This window comes from Antrostomus carolinensis, unplaced genomic scaffold (genome assembly GCF_000700745.2).
Source record: "Antrostomus carolinensis isolate BGI_N321 unplaced genomic scaffold, ASM70074v2 scaffold11047, whole genome shotgun sequence".
Classification (NCBI taxonomy): Eukaryota; Metazoa; Chordata; class Aves; order Caprimulgiformes; family Caprimulgidae; genus Antrostomus; species Antrostomus carolinensis.
In genome coordinates this window covers 53,772-77,405 of record NW_010329487.1, presented here as the reverse complement: position 1 = coordinate 77,405, position 23,634 = coordinate 53,772, and the positions used below count along the sequence as shown (strand labels likewise).

Sequence of the window (23,634 nt, the reverse complement as noted above, 5' to 3'; positions counted from 1 at the left end):
AATTCAAAGGATTCTAAAAAGTTCACAGTTGAATTTATGGTTGCACTACATATAAAAGTAGACAGTCTTGATTCCTTCTGTGTTACACAGACAATAACATTTTCAGAGTACATCTGGAATGAATACCTCTCCAACTGTAGCAAGGATTTTTTTAAAAGTATGCCTAAAATTCTTGTTTTTCTCAACCCCATCAGTTCACAGCAAAGAACAGGAAGTGATATCTGATTAAATAAAATGTGTTTTCTTATATGAAATACGAAAAATATATTGCTCTCTTAAAAGTAAAAAAAGTTGCATTGTTCTATTACTTTTGTTACTGAAGACTCGTAATTAGGAAATTCTAAACCCTGGAATGAAAAAAAAAAAAGGAAACAAACCTTTTTAAAGACTCTAATGAAATCAGTAGAAGTTTTGCCCATTTTTTTTCGTGTCAATACAGAAGCATTTGTCTACATACCTATTTCATTATGTAGATGAACATTTTATGTTTTCACTTAGTAAACTCTTCTGCTTTCTTAGAGGTGCTCTTCTGAAAATTCTGAATGAGACTCAAGAAGGCAGACTGATCCAAATTATTCTGAGGGAAAACAACACAGTCAAAATAAGATCTAACATAAAACTATAATGGAGTGGATAATCTTTTCAGGGATTGTAAATATTAATTTTCTTTTTAAAAGTTACTGCTTTGTTATGGACATTTTTAGATCTCCATTAGCTACTTCTTGCCTATGACTCCTGTTCATTTCTTTAGCTAGGAAACGTCTTCATGAGTGAACTAACACATCTTATTCCCAATCATGTTGGCATTATTAATGATGTCAATAGACAAGAATTAGAACAGGAAATCTAATGCATGGTTCATGCTATATAAATGGTAAGCTATCAGAAGGAACTTCCCTAATTATTTGGGAAGAACAAAGAGAGATCTATTTTTAAAATTCAAAGGGAAAAATCCAAGAAAACAAAGAAAATGCAAGATGTACTTGATAGTCTCTCATTATGCTCTCTGTAATTGGGCTGTTGCTTTTGGCTGCAGACATTCAGTTCACAGACCATTTTCCATTTCCTTTGTTTCCATTACAAGAACAAGCTGGTTAAAGAAACTCCACTTGGCAATTTTAAACTAAGCCTTCAGCATCATCCCTTAGGAATTTAAACCTTTACCACCATTCCTTACTTTGTCTTCTCAGTGCCTTGCCCCATCAAATCCTGTGAAAAGCACTTTAAGAAAAGGCAGGTGTAAGACGTGTAAATACTCAGATCTTTAAGAAAATTCAATAGGAAAAATTCTTGTAGTTCTCCACTGCCATTTGCTATAATGCAGTGGCCCCAAACATCTGTTCTCAAATTGGAATTTACTTGACCTACCAGGTGTTTCACATTGTTAATAATGGCAACTCACAAATTTACAATAGTCACATAAGGCAGTTACATAAATACAATTATGTCAATCAAGTTCACTGCATCTTTCTCAACCAGACTACACATGACATTTTTCTTCTTTTCCTCTTACCAGAATAAAAGGATGAAGACTACATTTCCGTAAAGAGAATCCCTGGACAACATTCTGGTATTGAAGTCAGAGAGGTCACTGAAGTGCATTTCAGCAAAGTCCAACAGTCAACTCAACCAGGAAGTAGATGTGATGTTTTTCATTTCACATATAACAGAACTGGTGCAAAAAACCCACTTTAAACTAGTTGCTTTAAACCTTTTGGTCCAAATACATAAAATAAGCAGTATTTACAGCATTTTACTTCTTTTGTAAATGCAATGCTTTAAAACACATTATAAAGCACCTTAGTAAAAATATTCTACAGGTAAAAGTATCGAAGTAGTAGGAAAACCCTAACCATACCACAGCTCACTAATGGAGTCATAATATGGATTCACCAATACCTCAGTTTACATTTATTACAAAGAATCCATGGAGAAACTTAATACTGAATTTATTATTTTTATACCATTGTGTAAGGATCAACTAGAACTGCAGACAATACCAACTTTCTTCATAGTTTTCCCAACCTCAGTCAGTGGCGGTGGGGATAAAAAAACCAAACCAAAACAAAACAAAAACTCCACTGCTCTGATTCTTTAACTTTTTACAATATTAACGTGGAAATGATGTTTTAACACTAATGATTAGTTGTAGTTTTTTAATCAAACCACATATATAAATACGGGCAATTCCAGCAGCAGCAGCATGTCTCAGCAGAACATGATTAACCATCCCAATTAATAACATGTGACATGACTCACAAAAACAAAGCACAGATGTCAATCAGTTATTAACACTACTCATATTGTATACAACCAAAATTTCTATGGTGAAAGCTGGGAAAAATTATTTCCTCTTCACAGAAGTATAAATGAAAATAAATTGCTCTGAAAATTAAAAAGAGCATCAACAGAAGCATTTTTTGTTTGTTTATATTTTCAACTAGAACTGCCGTGTACTAATTGCTCCGAATTAAAGTGTAGATTTCTTCAGGTAAAGGATATTACTCCCACTGAAAGTATTAGTTAGATAAAAGAAATGAAGCCTTTGCTTCTGGATTACCAACATAGTTTGCCAGTATCCAACACCCTGGAGGTTATCCACAGCCCCCTTTTCTCAGATCTATAAAGAAACGTCTTGGAGGTCTACGAGCAATCTGGTTTCCATGGCTGAGGACTAAGATGACAACGTGACCAAAGATTTGGGTCCGTAAATCTAACAGTACTGTTCTTAGTTTGATTTAGGGTAAATCTTTTCATAGAAAAAGTTCTGAGCCAGAATATACAATTCTCCATCTTTTTCCCGAACTGCATGTGCTCTGACAAACTGAAATTGCTCCAGTGCAAATTCATAGAACTCATTCTCCATTTTCCAGATTTCAGACTGTTGTAGCTTGGCAATAGTTTCTTTTGTAGGAAGTTTTTTCTCGGTTGTTTTCCTAAGATGAGACTTCTTTCCTAAATGAAAATTAAAGCAATAACTTCACTTTAAAGTTCATGTGATTAAAAAAATGTTTACAGTCCTTTTATTTACAGAGTTTTATACTCTCAGCATGTTGATAAACTGCATTAGAAGTGACAGAATTTAATCCAGAATTTATTAACATAACATGCAGGGCTGGAAAATTGCAGTCTCTCACTAAATGTTAATGAATTTTGCATCAGTTCTTTCAATTCTTCCTCCTTACTCTAATAAACCCAGGGAATGAACACTTCATTTAAGGAACAAGATTACTCCACATAATGTACTTGGCGCAAGATTGGTCTTTCAAAATTAATTATTTAGATGTTAATCTGGTATCAAATGTTAAGAATTTTAAAAACTGCAGAGCAAGAAACTCCTTTCACAAGACAAAGTTGACCAAAATGATGACAGCATTTTCCCTAGGACGTGTTATTTGTTGCTTTATAATAAACTTGTTAATACTACTCACCTAGGCTCTATATATCAGACCCTCTTCTCCCTCTGTTTGCAGACAGAAGCCCTGCAGATGGACCTTTTCTCCATAAGTCACATGGTCAGCTCCTAGAAACTGACCTACTAGCTATGTAACAAATGTCTTATTATGACCCCAGGAAGATAAACACGTACTTGAGCCTTTGTATCCCTTGGGCCTTTTTGCACAGCCAACCAGGTTGCATCAAGCACAGTTAATTTCAGCACAGCTTCTGAGGAAATGGAAATCTGCCACTACCAGCCATTTTACAAAAATGAAGCCCCTGCAAGACCTTTCAAAAATGTTCTTATAAAGACCTGTCCCAGTTTTTTAAGGGAGGTATACCTACACAACTGCCTTTACCCAAGCCTTAAATATTTACAATTTGTGTAATGCACAAAGATACTTGGGCTGCCCTCAAAAATTTGTACTGAATCTTTAAAGAGTTTGTCTCTTCTATAGGAACATCAGCCAACCGAGAGACAAACTTGGCAGAGACTCAAAACTATTCATCTAGGTCTAAAGAATTCACATTAAAAAAAAAAGTGATAAGAGGATGAAAAATCCATGGAATCCATGGAAATCAACTATTTAAATACCTGTCCGGTACAGTTCTGTGGCACCCCTGAAGAACCGGGGCAAAGCTGCCTCCAATAACATGATGAAGTCTTCAAGCTCTTCAGTAACTCCCACTAGGAAGTATTCATTAATCAAATTGTATTTGGCTTGTTCCAAAGCCCATCTGCTTCCCACATTCCTGAAATGACAGAGAACAATTACAGAAAGTTCTGATGTCAGCCAACAATCCTCGGTCCCTAGATGGAGATTACTTCATAACAGGACATTTGTATAGTAAAGGCAAGACTCATTTCAAGTTACAACCATTCCTAACTTTATTTCCCTTACCAGCTTCTCTCATCTGCGTTCTTACATAAAAATTTGACTCCTCTAGTTATTTTGACTAATAACTCATACACAATATAACCCATGTGTGTATATGGTTACTGTCTCAATGTAATTTTTGGAAGATTTACATTTTCTCATTGTCAATACTCAGTCTCCACTTTCACATTAGATTCTGGTAAGAACACGTCTTCTATTTTGCATCCGACAAACATAACTCTGAACTAGATGCATTTAATGGGAGGACTTCCCTACTGAATGACAGACAGAAATTAAACTGACACTTTTTCCTCCTCCTCTCTAGACAGAGTGAAAATATAGGTTCAGAGTTATTTCTTTCTCTGCTTCTCCAGCTGGCCCAGGCGTAGATAGGTCTGACCAACAGTCACTGAAAAAGGAGCTCCCAAGTGGCCATCTACTTTGATAATGTTTGGATGAACAGTACTTTGACAATGAATTGCCCTTGATTGCCCTCAGAATCCTTCAAATCACCTATGTCCTTTTTTTTTTTTGTTTGCTAAAGACTTTTTTGAAGTCTGTGCCATTGTTATAAAACACGCTGCACTGATAGATGGACACTGTTTGCTTTTGTTTCAGATTCTACCAAGTAGCGTTGCCTACTGCATGTCTGGTAAAGGACATATTGCTTGTTTGAAGAACTGCAAGATTGTTTCACTAAAATGCATCTTCAAAAGACAATACATTACTAAAGTACCTGCTGCTTCACTCTGTCCAGTCCCTCACACTTTCCCCAACTGTGCTACATATTCAGACTTGTTAAGTTTCAATTTCAGCACCGATATACTTGCTAACAACTTAAGCTACATTTATCTCCCTACCAGCATTCGGAGCTGTGGCCACAGAAGAATGGAATTTGAAGCCAAAGTTTCTCTGGAGCACAGTCTGAACCTCCAGCTGCTACACATTCATCAAAGGTCTGGAACAAAGACAAAATTGAGATGAGCTTTAAAATCTAGTATACGTATCAAACATCTCAACCTGGTTAGTTGCTAAATGTAACGGGGACAGAAAAACACAAGATATGATATGAAAGGAAAAAAAAGGTAATTTTTTCAAGCCTTGCTTTCACGGTGTTATTAGGAGGACCTACTTGTCTCAAATGAAGTAGCACTTGGACAGTTTTTTATGATTAGAACTAACGAACAATTTGATCTTACCCGATATATTTGATATAACCTTGATAAAGGCTATATGTCAAAACAAGCAAAAACAGTCAATAAGTGTTGGTATAATTATTTTTCCCTTACAAAAGAAGTCACTAAAGATACAGCATCAAATGCCATTGGGATTTGTGTCATACTGGAACTGCTGGATCTTTATACCACAGAACACTGCATTTTGTGGTTCAGAATAAACAATGTTCTATTACATTTTAGATATTATGACAAATAACTGCCATTTCAGAGGGTAACTTGGTTTTGCCAATCAGAAGTGAAAGCAAGTTGTTGACTGCATAACAGAATATTGCACACATCGCCCTATGTGGACAGAGAGCTGCTGTAACACAATTTCAACTGCAGTAACACACACAGTTACAATAAGAACTCTATTAGCATTGGAAAGAATTTGTAGACATTTCAGCCAGTCACCATAATGTAGGTATCATATTTGTAATCTAGATATAACCCATGTATCTAGGATAGATTTTTGTAAGTGATCACATAGACAACTTTTTAGATGGTTTCTTCTGTATAATTACAAATTTCTGTTCAAAACAGCTATGTAAAAATACATGTGCTTAATTATTTGGTGTTAGAACAAGGACAAGGTCTTCTGCTTCTGTTTTGAGGTGAATTTCCCAAGATAAACTGAAAAATTTAATGACATCAGGCCAAAACAGGGATTAAGCTGTGGTGTCTTGGTCCACATTGCACTTTTTGTTTAGAATAGCTCATACATGTCACGTATCACCGATAAAAATGGAGCTTAACTAGGAAAAGAAGATATTGGTATGCTTTCTCTAGCATAGTTCTCTAGAGAAATTCTGCACTGATCTATCATGAGTACTTTATAACATCAATATTACCTAAGAACTAAATTGTTTAAATGCACCTCCTAACTTATCAATGTATATGCTAAATATGAACTGGTATCTGTAAAAAAAACCAAAACCAAACAAACTAGAGATGCTTGCAGGACAAGTTGAATCTGTATGGTAACAACTAAGTTTCAGACCTAAATGCAGTTGTATAGTAGTGACAAAATTAAAAAACAAAATCTTTAATAGAAAAACATAAAATTATGAATGCAGTTTATTACAAACATTATGAACAGGAATGCATTTTAACTTCTTCCAGCAAATGAGAGCCTACAGTGCATTCTACCAAGCAGCAGCATTAGGGATTTTGGCTTAATGTTTCCCAGTGACTACCTAACAAGGCTGTTCAGATTATAATTCAAAACTAAAACACTGTTAAATTTCACTCTTTTTAATAAGTATTAAATCCTATAAACAGCTTGGCCTTGGTAGCATGCTCAGCTTCCCAACTCACTGACCTCCTCCAGGAAGGAATTCTACTGGCCAAATCATGCTCCTCATGAAAAGGAACAGAGAAGGTTACAAAAGATAAGATCTTATCTCTCTATTTAAAAACACCTTTATGTTATCACCAAATCATCTCTGTAGCCAGTTCTATGAAGATACATTTTTTAAGCTTCATTTCAATTTGTTCTGCTTGAAGCTTTCCTCTACCTATGCTGCAGGATGTCTGGATAAACTGAAATGCAGTAGCAGAAGATGGCGCCAAAACCTAAATAACAGAGGAGCAGTTAGCTATCAACTGGAAAGAGGAGTGGTCTGTTCCCAATATTTAAAAAACTATTTGGAGGGAGGGGAGCACACAAAATGATTAGTCACATTTATTGGTTGTTGTGGTGTTTATAGACTAAGCTGTAATTCAGTGTGATTTTTGCTTAGTTATTTTTTCATTGTCTCTTGGTATTCACACAGTGCTGTGCTAAAATTGTCAACATTACAGAAAAATGTTATCAGTTTAAGAAAATATTGACACTGAAATTTTAAAAGGTGTTTGGCTCTGCAAAGTACAAAACCTCCCTTACATTTTATAAAAGCTTCCACACTGTTCTAACTATAGTTTTATAAAGCATATTCATTTACTTAATACCCTACTTTTCTTTCTGATTTAAGAAAAGTCCAAAGCAACATGCTCCAACAAATATCTTACTGCAAATCGTGACAGCGGACGTACAAATTCATTCTAGAATAAATAAATTATGGAGCCTGAATGATGTTGCCGTTCTGAAACTATATGAGTAATCGAGGTTTGAATATGAAAACCTGAACTACTCCTATAACCATTTAAGACAGATGGAGGAAGTATAGAAATGTATGATTCATACTCCATAGTTTCCAAGCAGACTCTTTATAAAATACCTCTGCAATACATACATTAAATAAAGTGGGTTTCTAATTATAAAAGAGATAAACATCAAAGCCAACGCATCAGCAGTTCTACAGCTTTTGGCAAAAAATGTTTCTCTCGGTCTTCAAGAAGAAGAGATGTAATTTCTTACACAGGAGGATAAGCTTAACTTGATACTTACAATTCTGGATACCTGAATTTATTTATTTATTTTTTTTTTAAACAAATTGCAACATAAAGTGAATTCATGAGGTTCCAAAGAACACACTTAATGTTACATTCTGGTCCAGTTTGGACATAAAAGGGAGAATATAACTTACAAAACCACCATCCTCACAAGAACTATTCAGCTTTTATCGAGACATTTGAAAAACTTGTTTTCACATTAACTTTCACAAGAACAACACATATAATAAAGTGGACTTTACCTTTTTATCCCCCTGTTTTCGCCTCCGTAGCCCTGGTCTGTAATCATCTCCAAAGCGCAGAAAATAATAATAAGAAACTAGTCGTTCTATAGGATCTCTTATGACATTTATGTAAATTGGCTTCTTTTTAACACCAAATCTAAAGTAAAAAAGGAAAAAATGTCTTTTAAAGACAAAGATTCTCATCTAGTACTTAAAAGCCTGTCTCTATTGATACAACAGTAATCCATACACAGAGAAGATGATGGTGAGAGGAAGTTTAATGTCACGTCCTCTCATCCTCATATCCAGTGTGTCACATGGATGTGAAAGTCAGTTCCATTTCAGTTTTCCTAGGATTATGAATATAGGTTTTCCTATTACATAAACACAACCCCCCAAAATATTGTCACACAATAGACACTAAAAATGTTTATACAACCACCCTGACTCCAGAAATGCTTTAAGTAGTCTAGCAGCCACGTATGTGTTTATAGTAAGTACAAGGAAGTTTGGTATTGAGTGCCTGCCCTTCTGAACTGTGCTGTGCCACACTGCAAGTGGTTTTCCTGGCCAGTCTCCAATAGTCAGAGACATGAACTCTAACAGAAAGAATACAGAGCTCTGAGCCCATCCATTACCTGGGCGGAATCCATATGGCTATGCTTATTAAATATAAGCCTAAGATAGCATCTGTAACCACATTAACTTCTCTGTCTAAAGATAGAAAATTTTTCCTTAGACATTTACCCGAAGCAAATTTTGATTTACTGTGGTACAAACAGGAAGCTTGAGAAATGAAGCAGTAAGCTCATGGCAGACACAAGAAAGACTCAAACCACCAAATTGTTTTGTGCAAATGCCACCTTTCAATGATCTACATTCAAGAGAGCTTTTACAATACATTTCTCAGTTTTATTTTCTTTTCAATTTGAGACATTGCTGTGGCAAATAAATATGGTATCCAAACATTAAAGAGGTTATAGCCCAATGTAAATTGCAAGTGCATCAAGTGTCCTGAAGTAAAGCTAGTAGCTGGAAAATACCTCCCTTCTGTTCCCATGTAAACTGGGGAAGTGTTCTGCATTGACAGACGGCCATTCGAACCTCCTAGCCTGGCCAAAACAGACAGCACTCATAGTTTAAGATGCAGTACCATTATTGTTAAAGTAGTACTCTGTAAATTATAACACCAGATACTGCTCATATGAGAAATCTTGAATTGAAAAGCTGAGGAACAGAAAGACAGAATAAGTAGCAGAAAAGAGGAAGTTCAGAAAAAAGCACAATTAAAATGTATTACCTGGGCAAAAGGCCAGCATTACTGATACAGAAATTGTTAAAGGCTACAGAAAGAGCAACTGATTCTTCAGATGTTGCCAGAGGGGTACCAATGAATCAGACCGTAGCAGTTAAAGGCGGCAATGCTGACATCTGTCTGTATGTCAGTTCTTACCCCTCAAAGTCCTCAAAACAGGAGTGTGTGACTGTTTCAACCATTTTGATGCAAAGTTCAGACTCTGAACTGCACCCTCCTTCAGGTCTGCTGAAGTTCCTGAGACATGCAGGTGTGTCCCCTTCTACAGACTCTACTGCAAGTGCTGTAGAAGGCTGCAACAAACCATTCTGATGCAGCAGCAGCCAGTAATATGTATCTGTGTGTTAAAGGTGTCAAAGCTCTTGGACATGTTCATGCTGGATTGTACATTCATATGGATTTGCACGTGACCTCACAAAAGTAGCTTAAATTATGATAACATAAGCCATTTACTACAGTAACTTTATTAATAATGATAATGATTTGTCAACTGCATCATCAAAGAACTTTTTTCCCAGCTGTTTACCAGAGAAAGTATGGGATAAGGGTGGATTACAAAAAAAGAAAAAAAGAGGGGAAAAAGAAATTAAACTTTCATTACTCTAATTTCTACATAGATGGGTTATAGTAACCTGTCCTCAATACTGTCATCGATTGAATCCAGTACTTTAAGCTTCAGCATAATTTAAGAGGTACTTTTGCTCTTTGACAGTGGACTTAAATCTGATGTCTGCATATAAGCAGGCATAGACTTTTCTGAAATATTTTACACTTTTCAACTACAAAAATGTTCACTACAAGAACACACCTCACAGCCTTAGAAGTGTGGGCCTTGCCAAGCACAAGGTATTATTTTAATAATGAAAACCCAAAGTATGAGAAAGCAAGCTGTTGGGGGAAGAAATAAATCATTTAGGCAAAATGATAGCAAATAACAAACACAAGGATAACACAGTCCTGGCAGGAAGATGCAGATGAAGGAAATCTGTGAAACTGCTTACATGCTTTTTAGATGTAAAATAACTATTTTAGTTTAAAAAGTTCCAGTGTCTGAAAATGTTTTCAGCTTTATGAAGTGAGTAGTGTATAAAATAATATTCACCTTTGCTGCTCCAGAAAACTGTTATTCAGTTCACGAGTTTATTATAATAGCAGCATTTTAACTTTAAAAAGGCAGAAAGGAAGTTAATGAATTTTGATACATTTTATTTTACTAATTGATTTTCAATTAAGACTTCTTGCCTGTTACTTTTTGTAAACTTCAAGGTTTTACTTAGTGCTATTGTTAATTTCCAGCTGCTACTATAACTTTTAGCATTTTCTATTGTATAATATACTTTTCGTAGAATCTGTGAAGCTCTCAGTTCTCCTTCTCATTCTTTGTAATAATAGGTAGAATTAAAAATCAGTATACATAACAGAATGAGTAATTAAAAGTAATGATTCAACAAGAGAAATGCCTACATAAAAAAATCCCTCATTTCATTAAATAAATGTTTTAATTCACAGAAACAGGACATTACTGAGGACTGAGCAGCAGCAAGAGGTAAAACAAGTGGTTACTATTGTTTGTGCAGTTGAATATGCTGAGATCTGAAAAATCCACTTTCAATTTTAAACCATTTTCTGCATGCTGCAAGTGCAAGTTGAAGCACTGCCTAGGAAGCATCTTAAGCAAAACTGATTTGCCATTTCAAGGGTAGGTTTCATAAGACTGAGCTACTGAGGATCACTGCTTTAGATCCAGAGCAAAAATAAGACAAGAAAAGAAACACATGGAAGTGAGAAGACAGATAAGATCTTGAACCTCTGAAGTCACTGGGAGGATTTTACCTCATTTTCTTTTAAATTAATTTTAGAAGTAGCTGGATTTAACTCCACAAGAATTATTTCAATGTTTTTTACAGCAAGCTAAATTATTATAGGACAGCAAACTGCTTTAAAATATAACTTCCAGTATTTTGATAAAGTATAAAGGGATACTCTGATAGAGAAGAACTACATAACCTGGGATGCAGGTGGTATTACTTGTTATATGAAATATATTTGAGAACAGGTATCGTAACTTCCCAGAATGGGAAGCCAATCTTAAGGCAGAACTGCCACTGTTCCAGAGAAAAGCCATGATTTTCAGTACAAAAAGCTTGTAAATCAGACAAGAAATACTAAACCTAGCATACAAATAGTTTTGAAATGAGACCTGGACACATTTTATGATTCAAAAAGACAAGAGAAAACTGTGAAAATCAAAACCAAATAGTGTTTATCAAAGGAATTTGAGTGTGTGCATTTTTCAATACTGCAGCTGTCAGGCTTTGATCACTAGAGGGCACTAATATCCCAGCTGGATCCCAGCAACTGAAACTGCTGCGCTACTCATCAGATAAATCCAAGGGTAACGTACTTTGCAAAGTCCAAATAAGATATATGTCCATGGTAAAATCCTGGTTTCATTTCCTTCCAGGAAGTCACATTCTTCACAAATCGGACCTGTAAAAACAGACAGCAGAAAGTGTTTCTGTACAGCTGGAACACATTAAGCTTCCCCATAGGTGGTGTTTTCTGGTTTGTAAGTAAAATCTTCTAATGTATTAAAAAAAAAAAAGTCTATTTTGAATATTACAGAATAATTTGTGCCAGCTAAAGTAGCCTTCCCTGCAAGCATACAGATGACTCATTTTAGATAATCACAATTTAATAATCAGAAACTAAACAAAAGCAGAATACAGCTATCAGAAGGGTAATTCAAGGAAAGCTCCCGCAAAAACATTAGAAAGACAAACATTTAAATTTCTGTCAGTCCATTTCACTTGTAATTCGAAAGGAATGCAGAATTCTACCAGCAGTAAGTAGAAATGCAAGTACACCTTTGACAGAATTGTCTGATCTCTATTTAGTCTCTCAAATAAAACTGTACCAGATTTATAAGCATCTTCTCTTAGACCTATTTTACTGGGACATTAAGAAACAAATCTGGTTCATTTGCTCCCCCATCCCAAAATGCAATGCATAAATAATCAGAAATTTTATAAATATATACAGTGTAAATGAGATCTATAGTTGACCATTTTGAATAGATACTTTAAGCTTAACATTTCAGTGAAACTTCTATGTTAAAGCATGAAGTAGCCCTTAAACAAGGGCTGATAAAGCAGTTATCAGCAAACTGCACAAAAATAGGAATAGCTTTACATTTCAAAGATAAAACAAGAAATAAGATACACACCCTAAACTAGAAAGTATGATCAAATTAAGTGGGACATGCAAATCCTGATATAGCTTGGCTTTATTAGATGAACAGAATATTCTGACATCAAAGCATTAAACTCTGAAAGTTATTTCAAAACCAGTGAATTGGATAATAAAGAAAAGATGATAAATTTGTACTGCCTGAGCTGTCTGACAATGATATGCCATTTCTGAAGCTGAGAATTAGAAGATAGCGTTCCCTGCACATCTACAGTATCTTTTCTGTTATACAGTGACATAGATAACCATGAAGATACTGAGGTGAGACAAGAGAGTTGAAAAAGGAAACTTTGAGAGCACATGACAACACACTAACATTCTGTGAGGTCTAATGGATTTAGAGTGTCCTGAAACATGGTATTTATTATTTATTATAACCAACCAATTGAGGATTTTAAGAGGCAAGACTGGCCTGCTGCTGTTTCTTCAAATGTGCAAAACTTGCAGTCTAGGATTTAAGAGGTTGATAACCTTATTTCTTCAAACACTGGCTCTTAGACTCTCAGGTAAAAGAAATGGGTATTACTTTTTAATAACAGGCAGCATTCATTTTTTTCAGTGCACAAGTTTCACAGTCTATGGCATTTGACAATTTAAACCATATATTGCACATGAAAACTGCGGCAGATATAGTTGAAAAGTACTGTACGATGTTATACAATGGTGTTTCATAAACTGCATTGGCTTTCTGTCTGGTTTTGTCCACAGCACAAACTGAAAATGTATCTATGAGACTTTCAATCCAGTTGAACTACCTTTACTGCTACTGAAACAAACCACACTTCCATTGACTGCACCTTTCAAAGACTAATGACAAGATATTTTCAGTGGAGAGCCTCAGCTATGAATATTTCTATACCTGGGAAAGACATTTCCTAAATGCAAAGTATATATTATACTCCCTTCCCTCACCCCCAAACCTCAAAATGTCACACTTAGTTGATACAACTCCGCAAGTAAACCAGCCATGTTACCTATTGTGTGTAGCGCAGCACACATTTCAGTTACGTTTCCATGAACAAGCTTTCTCAAATCTAGCACCAGCTAGATTCCAGTTTCTAACAGACTAGGACTAGACAGGAAATGTTAAGTGCCAAATCCCAAGGGTCAGTTCTGTCTTAGATCCCCATGCCACCATCTGGCATCAAACCTTAGATGTTCCATTAATAGTTAAAAAACCCCCTTTATTGTCTTTGTCTTACAATGCCATTGCCTGCTAAGGAAATATTTTTCATCAACATAGGATGGATGTTCTAGCCTTTATAACTAACCCCCAGGTAAGCCGAGAAGGCTAGGAAGGTTTTGTAAGACAGCTGTGACATTTACTTCTGCCTTAAGATGGACCACTGTGCCCCTGAGAATTTAAGTTTTTAACACCTATAACTAGCCTGCAGGCAAGCAATTATTCCTCCTTCCCCGCCCCCGCCCCCAGTTTGTAGCATTCCAAAAATCAGAATTGTTCCAGGTCACAGACAGCCTAATGAGTCTGGATTCATACATTTTAGGGCAGAGATGAATATTTCTTGCTGCTTCATACTGTTAAATATGATCAATTTTACCTTTCTTTTCAGGGCTTAGCAGATACTGGGCTTTCAAGAGACCAAGCAAGCTTCTCCATCTGAACCCAACTGAATAAAATTTGAAGTTACTTTAGAAGTTCAGATGGACAGGGATGGAATTCCTGTGAAGCTGTTTCATGGTGCTTTTATATAATCAGCTACAAAAATGGTTCACAGCATTTAGTAAGTGAGAAATTGGTTGAGCTTCACTGAATGAAAAATCCAGATCGAATGTACTCTGGGGGTGTAAGATGTCCTGGAAGGTAAGTTAAATACCTTCAGTTTCTAAGACAATAAGAATTTAAAACAAGTCCCAGTGAGACAAAACAAACAGACAAACAAAAACAAACAAAAAAACCCCAACAAATCCAACAGCATAACTGGTCTGAGCAAAAAGCCCTTGGAAATCAGCGTGTGCAAACCCCAGTGATGTTGTAACCTGTCACCTCTGTCTACTAACTGCTTCCTTCAATCCCTCTTCTCCGCAGGCTGAACACACACACACACACACACACATACACACCCTCTGCCCCAAAAGCTGGTATGGTCACTACCCTGTGGCCTGGTAATGGATGGACTTTTGGATGCTAAAAAAGGCCCAGCTTTTCATGTCATTATATTCCAGTTTTGTTTGTCAATTGTTGAATAACTGACTTAAAATTACAAATAACTGGGGGGATGAATATCACAGCCTGATAAGATTTTCCATTTGCACTACAAAAAAAAAAGGCTCTTAATTAAGAATGAAGACCAACACAGCGTCTCCACTAAAGGAAATCTCAGACTCAGATTTAAAGACCGAGCATGATGGGATGACTGAATCAGAATCCCTCTGCAGGAAGGCACTGGTAGCTTAGCTATCCAAACTGTCATACAAGCTAGTAACTGATTGTTAGCTCTAAATCAGAGGGTTAGCAGTGCTGGGCACAGGCTAGCAGCACACTTTTGGCTGCATGCCATGAGAAACCACAAGCAAGCTCAAAGCAAGGGCAGCTAAGAAGCAATTTTGTGAGAAGGTGAAAAGACAAAGTTCACCAGTTCAGCCACAGCGCAGGCAGGATACCCGCCTCGCATGAACAGCTCTTTCTCAGAAGGAGAAATACAACTGGCACGTGTACAGCAGTGGCCACCAGTACTCACTAGGCCATCTAACTTGTTCCGCTTCTGACAGCCATTGAAACCTTCCCCAGCAGAGGAAATAAGTACTGCTAAATTCATTATGAGTGTGCTATCCTCTGAGAGGCCACTGTTTTAGAATATATTTGGAAGCAAGATTATATATTTTCAGGTTGCTCTTTTGAGAAAAATGAAAAGAGAAACTGTGGGAGAAAAAAGAACAAGGAACAGAAAACAGCAAGCTGAGGGAGTGAAATGCTGGGTAATTGTACCCTGGCTTTTCTATGTTCACAACAACAGTACAGACAATGTGTTCTCATACCCCCTTTTCAAATAATATATCAATAATACATGCTGCAAGACAGAACATTAATTTGGTTTTAAATGTTTCAGATGACAATTTCACCATGTAACAAGAAAGCTAAAGTGTGTGTGGTTGGTATGCCATCCAACTAGCTATAACAAAGGCAAAAAATATCAGTGCTGAAACATGCAAAAAACAAATAAAATCCAACCAAACAACTACTCTCATTTAATGAAAGCAAGTGTTTTTGTTACAGAACACACAGGTCAGGAATGCAACATGGGCAACGGCACTCAGCTTGCTGCAAAAAAAAGTCCCAACCTGTGGAAAGAGGGGAAGTTCCAGGATCCTGAACTTCCTGTTTTATTTTTTAAAATAATATTTCTTTGCTCGTCATGAGTGCACATGCAGGGTACCCAGGTCAGAGGTCTGAAACATCACTGTGTCATCATCCCTGTCTGTAAAACAGGGGAAGCTGCAAAAGAAAGAAGGGCTGCTGGGACAAGTTCCATCTGAAACTAAAATGGATGTGTTAGGGACTCTTATCAGATTATCTCAGATCAGATAGAGATTATATTTGGAATGGATTTTAAATAGGGGTTTTTTCATATTGCATTCAAGAAGTAAAGGTTTCACATATGGGCAGAAATCTGTTACAGAATTAAAGTAATCTGGAAGAAGTACAGAAGTAGTGCGTCATAGAGGGCTCACTATTTTACAAATTTATGTCAGGTCCAAGTCAATTTTCACCCTGCTTAGGGAGATTTGTTTTAACAAACAGTATCACTGATAAAACAATTTTGCCTCTATCATGTGTTTATGTTTTTTACTACTGGTGCATATACACCTAATGTGCTCAAGTCAGCTCTAATGATGAAGGTGGTATGTGAATATTCCATGCACATCCAAGCCCACGAAGAGTAAACCTACACCAGCTACTATGCAGCACCCTTGCCACCTCCAGAAGTGGTGACTTACAATGGCAAGTTGCCATCTCAATATACTAAAGATAATTATTTCTTCTTTGAGTGTGACTATGCAATATATAAATTTTTTTCATTGTCAGCATCTTCCAGTTAATGGCCACTGAAGAACAGGAGTATCAATTGTCTAATTAAACAATATAATTTACCACCTTGGACAACAGCATGGTGTCAAATGAAGGTAGGACTGTGATAGCATGGTATCAAATGCAGGTAGGACTGCCAGTATTGTATACATGCCCAGCACTGATGGATTTTCATTTTTCAATAGGGAAAAGGAATATGAGGGGGAGAGGTTCCCTTAAACAAAAGTAAACCAGTAAAGAACAAATTTTATTTGAATGAAATTAAAACAAAAGTATAAATTTAAGGCAAGGTTACCTATGTTTAATTTATACCATCAATGACTAGCTCTCCTACCCTTCAGGACAGACCACTAAAATTCAGAGACACCGTGACAGAAACGGAATCTGTGGTTGGAAGTGAAGCACTATGCATGACTGAATTGAGCAGTATTTTTAATTAACAGATATAGGCTTGTTAAATATTCTGAAAAATCACTGCTGTTGGTGCACAGGTCTTTAGTACTCATTCTATGCAATGGACAGGACTATAGGGATGGCTACCAAATTTAATCACAGAATGTTGGGGATTGGAAGGGACCTCGAAAGATCATCTAGTCCAATCCCCCTGCTGGAGCAGGAACCTAAATGAGATCACACAGGAAGGCGTCCAGGCGGGTCCTGAATGTCTCCAGAGAAGGAGACTCCACAACCTCCCTGGGCAGCCTGTTCCAGTGCTCCATCACCCTTATCGTGAAGAAGTTTCTTCTCAAGTTTAAGTGGAACCTCCTGTGTTCCAGCTCACACCCATGGCCCCTTGTCCTATCATTGTTTGTCCCTGAGAAGAGTCTAGCCCCATCCTTGTGACACTCACACTTTATATAATTATAAACATTAATGAGGTCACCCCTCAGTCTCCTCTTCTCCAGTAAACGTGTATGACACTATCACCTTCCTATTTAGGAAAAGATTTCACAACACCAAAACCAGCAACACAATCTCACCATCACAAAACCAGGTTCCCAGTCCCACACCAAGTATACTCTATGTCCTCGGCACTGAGATCCCCACCTCAATCTTCCTCCCACATAGAGAACTGAAAGTGGAGAGCCTGTTACCATCTGTTTACTCTTGCCCCACTCCAGCACCTGTACTGAGCTGCTTCTGCCTGTAGACATGCACTTAAAGGAGCTGGCAGCCTCAGTGCTGACAAGCTGCAATGCAGAACAGCTTCTGCCTCTGCTGCATATCAACTTAAGATGATCAGCATACAACCAGTAGTATATACCTGAGAGTTTGGAAACATCTGTTTTACAGACAGGGATGATGACACAGTGATGTTTCAGACCTCTGACCTGGGTACCCTGCATGTGCACTCATGACAAGCAAAGAAATATTATTTTAAAAAATAAAACAAAAAATCTACTCCCTCATCATACCCCACCACATGCCAAGAAAAACAGAGCACTGATCCTGCATTATATTTTCCTAATACACATCATCTGATACAGTGGTCATTACAATAATTTCTAGCCTGGGACTGCACTGATTTTAGTGAGAGCTTTAAGTGGATGCAAAGTGACCCATCCTTTAGAGTGTGAGCTATTTACAACCACTTCTGCCTACCTGTTTTTATCACCTGTGAGACCTGACCAGATCTAGTACCAGAGACAGAAGTATAGCCCTGACAGCATGGGACAGTGCCTGAAGCGCTACTCATGAGAAGAAATCACATAAGACTGCATTCACTGCAGATGGAGATGACAGGCAAATACTATTACACAGCCAAAAGGCAGACAGTTGACAATACAATAAACTTTTACAGTTATAACAACAAATGTCATTTCTGCCCTAGCTGCTTCCCTTTCTAGCTTTTTTTTTGTCTGATAACCTGATAAGCAGATACTTACCACCTCCAGTGGCCCAGCAAAAAATCTAAACCTATTATTTAATAAATAATATTAATTATCTACAAAGAAAATATAAACATATTAGAATTCATTTATATTGAAAAATGTGATATAAAACCCAATCCCATCAGACCATATAAGTTTGCAATAGCAAAAAAGTTTCCCCTTATTTAATAAAGGCATCTCAAATTCAGCAGCTTACCTGATCTTGCAGAGACATAACAGGATTATTTTTGGTTGTATTGATATGTAGAACATGATATTTGTTCTTTGCACAAAGATCATAGGCAATATTTGTAAAGGATGTGCTGGCAGTCTTAGGTACTCTGTTGTAAATAATCACCACATCATCATCTTCATCCAGTGTCACATCTTGTCGGGGGCCATCTACTGTATGACGTTGTTCTATTTCTCTGACTTCATGTCTTGCAATAGCCCTTTCTGTTAAGGATGATAAATACACAATTTTGATGTAAATATCACCAATTTTGAAGTTCAAACCATAGAATGCAAATATCCTGGTGAAAAGCAGCAACTACTCAACAATAAAGGAAACACATGCTATCATATATATTTCTGACACATCTGAAGCAAAACATAATCTATAAAAAGTATGAATGATAAAAGGTGAGTTAGTCTGACACAGAACATGAAGACTAGAAAACAATGTGCTCAGAGAACACCTATTGTATTCTATGACTCATATTAATGTTATTGAAAACCATCAACTCTGAAGAAAAGGGTCTACAATGCACTATCAAAATGGTGACATCCTCAAAATATCCCAAATTATTTCTATAAAACACCTGTTTAAACCTGAAAACAGCAGAAATACTAACACGGAGATTTAGTCAATTAACTGTATCAAGGCACTGAAATTCAGATGAAACCTTTGTTTGCTATTTCAATTGATATAGGCTCCAGGTGTAAAGCATTACAATAAATGGGTTTGCAAAAATGCAATTAGATTTATTAATTTAAAGTTTGACAAGAATAGAAGTAAGGTGCTTACGAAACAGTTAACAATAAGGTGAAGAGTGATGTCTGAGTATTGAAATACATCAAATACATCAAAAGAAAGAAACATGGAAAAGCAAGCTATGAACAAGACATTTTGGCAAGGTGAGTACATTGCAAATAAACCATTTTTCCTTTTATACAAAGGGCAATACACTGAGTAATTGAACTCTGCTTCAAGTGCTAAAAGCCTATTTGGAAAATAAAAACCACAGTAGCTGCTGAATTTCAAATGCTATGTGCTGATTCAGACACAGCTTTGTTCTGTTCTAGATAAGTATATACATTAATACGATTTGTAATACAGATGTCAAAGCATCTTTTCTGATTCATTTATTGTGATATTGCCTTTAATGATGTATTGGAAGAAATCTGCGTTGGCCAACAGCGCAAGCTGAAGTCAGTACCACAAGAGTAACCTGTAATTCTCTGTATTATGTTCTTACACAAGGTATTGCTCTTTCTGGATTACACGCTTCTAACAGCAGCAGCTCTTGGCCTTTACTTCCCTTGCTTTCTGTAACCCAGCTCCTTCTATTCTTTCACCACATCTCTTTTAATTGTAACATAAAACCACTTTTAAAGTAGAATCATTAAGCTGTGAGCACCACTAGCCTGTAATTCCACATAAATTGTCTTCAACCACAAACTTCCATCTGTCTGAAATGCTTCAAAGCTTAAGCTCACTCACTCTCTCATATGCTCGTACCTCACACCCCATAACTAAGTTACATCAGTATGAAAATGTTTGTAGAAAATGCTTATTGAGTATATCTCAATTTTCCACATGACATCTGTTGCTCCCCACTACATCAGTCACAGTTTTTGCTCCTTCCTTTCTCATTTGCTACCTCTCCCATCACTGCTGGCAAACATCCTGTTTTGGAAAAAGATGAGGCACCAGACTCGGGTTTCATCTATCTGAAGATGAATACAACAAAAAGGGACTGGCAACTCTCCCCTTCCTGCCAGGAACAGATTAGAGGAAGCATTTGGTAGGGGACATAGTTAACCACATGGCTGCCCAAGGCTACATGGATACTGAATACCACCTAGAGAGGCTGAAATGAAACAAATTTAATTTGTATTTTCTACACCAGAGTAGCAGATCTCAGCTAGATTTGAATTGTAACTGCGGAGAACCCCAGGGCTGGTGAGGCTGGCTTGTGCAGAGGGAAGCTTCCCCTTTTACATGTACGAAGTAAACATTTGTGAGAGACAGACATGATTTGCAAGAGGAATGATAAGAAGTTCTCTTAATGAGGTATTGAAACCATGATGATTCAAGAATTACTGTGATAAGTGCACTTTAAAGGCTATGCATAATATATAGAAGACATATGATTAGATGCAATTAGCAGAAAGGCTATTGCATACAATCACCTTCAATTTTGTAGGGTGAGGGGAAAGCAAGAACCCATGCAAGGAGGAGAACCTTCACAAGTGTGAAGTACACAGACAGTTCTGTTATCAAAGAACAAGAAGCCTTTAAATTTCAAATTAAAATGAATATTAATCTTTATGATGAAGAACCAAAATCACCATTTTGAAATAACTGCAACAGTAAAAAAACAAGAGATGAGATGAAGTGCAAGATACAAACTGCTGAAGTGCAGGGGAAGCTAAAGCTGGCGAGAAGCAGGGGAAGCACTTGAAGGTTGAAGGTATCTAACCTGGTCAGCCATCTTAACAGCCTGTTTCGTTGTAGTCTATTAATAACACAGCAAGGAAAACTGCAAGTTTTGTAAAAGTGTATGTTTTTTCCCAGTCATGAACAGTTTGTAGTTTCTCCTGTAAAGTCAGGAAGCCTTTTTTATTACTTTCTGAAAAGTCTGTCTAACTCTTAAAACACATGATTTGATCCATATGAATTTTATTTATTTATTTATTTGAGGAGGAGGAAGAGGCCCAGTAACGGTAACATGCAACTGAGAACAGTCTTTGGGATAACTAGTTAATCAGGAGTTAGAGAACCTGAGAAGTTGATGGGCATTTGATTAACTACTTCATTTGCTCTTCTATAAAATTTAAATAATCCTGGAAGTAAAAGTATTGTAATGGTTGAAAAATTAACATTGCTTATATGTTTTTAGAAGTACAGTAGAAAACGCAATGTATGCTTTAATGATTTTTTACATGTAGAATATAGGGAGGAAGAAGATGCTAAGTATACGTATTTATTAAGTATATTTTGTTCACCAAAAATCTTCTTAGATGACAGCCCTGCAAATTTAACTTTGATTATGAAAACTTGTGTACATAAGGTTGGATTGGTTTCAATGAAATAATTTTTTTAAAAATAATCAGGTTAATTTCTTTCCTGTCAGAGATCCTGTGGACAAAATGATGTCCTACAGTCTCACTGCTTTCATGGCATTCTATTTAAACTTGATATTCTAAGAAAAACATTTAGTAAAAATTATTAAGAGCCAAATGTCTAAACTGGGTTAAGGCTGTCCACACAAAGTTTGACACTAATTAACTACATCAATTTAAAAAGATAAGCAGCATTTAAGCAAGTGGTACTTTGAATACGAGACAGATATACATAGTACTGTAACACAGATAATTTTAAGGCATAAGATATTCTGTCTCACACTTTTTTATTACTGCCTGTTTAAGTTCACAGTAATAAATAATATAATTACTATACAGTGGGGGAAAATGCTGTTCTGTCATCTGCAGTGGTCCTATGTCCAAACTTTCATCAACTGCAAGGACAGTTTGCACACAGGCAGTAACACGTATGACCAGAGTAACAAACGTTACCACCTTGGTTATTTACCAGTAGATTAATCACTTGCAGAAAGTCTTCAGTTGGTAGAAGTATCTGTTTTGTAAACAATGGAACAAGTTTATTTTCTCACCTATTTGCCTACATGTTCTTCAAAATTCTTTTACCCCATTTCTGTAAGAGTCAGCATCCTCACATTCCTTGAGCCATCCTCAGGAAATATCATGGCAAGTAACAGGTGGGTTTGCCAGTCAGATGCTACCGGAAAATAACATGTAATGGGCAAGGTATCTCTTCTCCTTCAGCAGAAGCACTAATAGCAACATTCAATCTCTATGCCACCACTGACTATAGAAAAATTCAAAATTATTTATCTTCAAGATCACTGCCCTTTCAAGTCAAAGCAGTTTGTCAACAAGTTTAAAAGTTATTAACAGGAAGAGAAATGGACAGATGAAGTTTGATTGCCTAGCCCTATTTTGTTAGGATCTCAACTAACAAGACCACATGTGAAAATGCACCAGATCCATACATACTTACAAAAATATTTGAAAACCCAACTGAATATTTACATAATTATAGAAACAAATCACCCAACTGAACAATATTTAAATAATTATAGAAAAAAAATAATCACTGTGATCATAAGCAGTTATTTGTCTACATTCCTTGCACATTCAATCAGATGAATGTCTTCGGTAAAACAAGTTTATTAGCATTTACTTCAAATCCAAGTGTTAACTGCATACAAAATATTATCTTCCCAAACAAAATACTATGTCATAGATTTTAATGACTTAAAGGTTAACAAAACCAAACATTTCAAATTCCTCACATTTTTCCCAAAAGCACAAGAACCTTCTGGGACTTCTTAACAAGAAAACCTATCAAAACCAGAAACTCTTCTTTTCCCCATAGCTTAGCACTTACCACTCTTGATGAAGGACACGCTTTGAGCCTTGCTGGCTGTCAAAGTTAAGTTAACTGAGTATCTGGCAGAGTAATTCAGAGCATACTGCTCTACTTTCCCAAACTACGTTCTTTGTCCTCTATGCCTATTTTCCTCCTGTATGTATCGATGAATATTACTTAGGCTTTCTCTTCAATGTGTCTTATGCACATACCATGCTTCCTTGTAAACCTCCCACTCAAATGAGGAAAGGCTCAGTCTTAAAATAAATTTTAGCTCCGCAGACTTCAAGCGCTGCCCAACAGAAGAAAAAGATGTGGATTC

At 36.5% G+C, this 23,634-nt stretch overlaps 1 protein-coding gene across 1 annotated transcript in view; it reads right to left on the bottom strand.

Moving 5' to 3' along the window:
* Positions 1 to 2,139: 2,139 nt before the first annotated feature.
* HS2ST1 (heparan sulfate 2-O-sulfotransferase 1) overlaps positions 2,140 to 23,634 on the bottom strand; it is a 63,390-nt gene continuing 41,895 nt past the window's right edge. Inside the window, exons 2-7 of the mRNA XM_029086105.1 lie at positions 18,852 to 19,090; positions 11,871 to 11,956; positions 8,170 to 8,308; positions 5,177 to 5,274; positions 4,034 to 4,191; positions 2,140 to 2,955 (exon numbers count right to left, since the gene is read on the bottom strand). Coding sequence (XP_028941938.1) covers positions 2,729 to 2,955; positions 4,034 to 4,191; positions 5,177 to 5,274; positions 8,170 to 8,308; positions 11,871 to 11,956; positions 18,852 to 19,090 — 947 coding nt within the window. The 3' untranslated portion in view covers positions 2,140 to 2,728. The remainder of the gene's footprint in view (positions 2,956 to 4,033; positions 4,192 to 5,176; positions 5,275 to 8,169; positions 8,309 to 11,870; positions 11,957 to 18,851; positions 19,091 to 23,634) is intronic.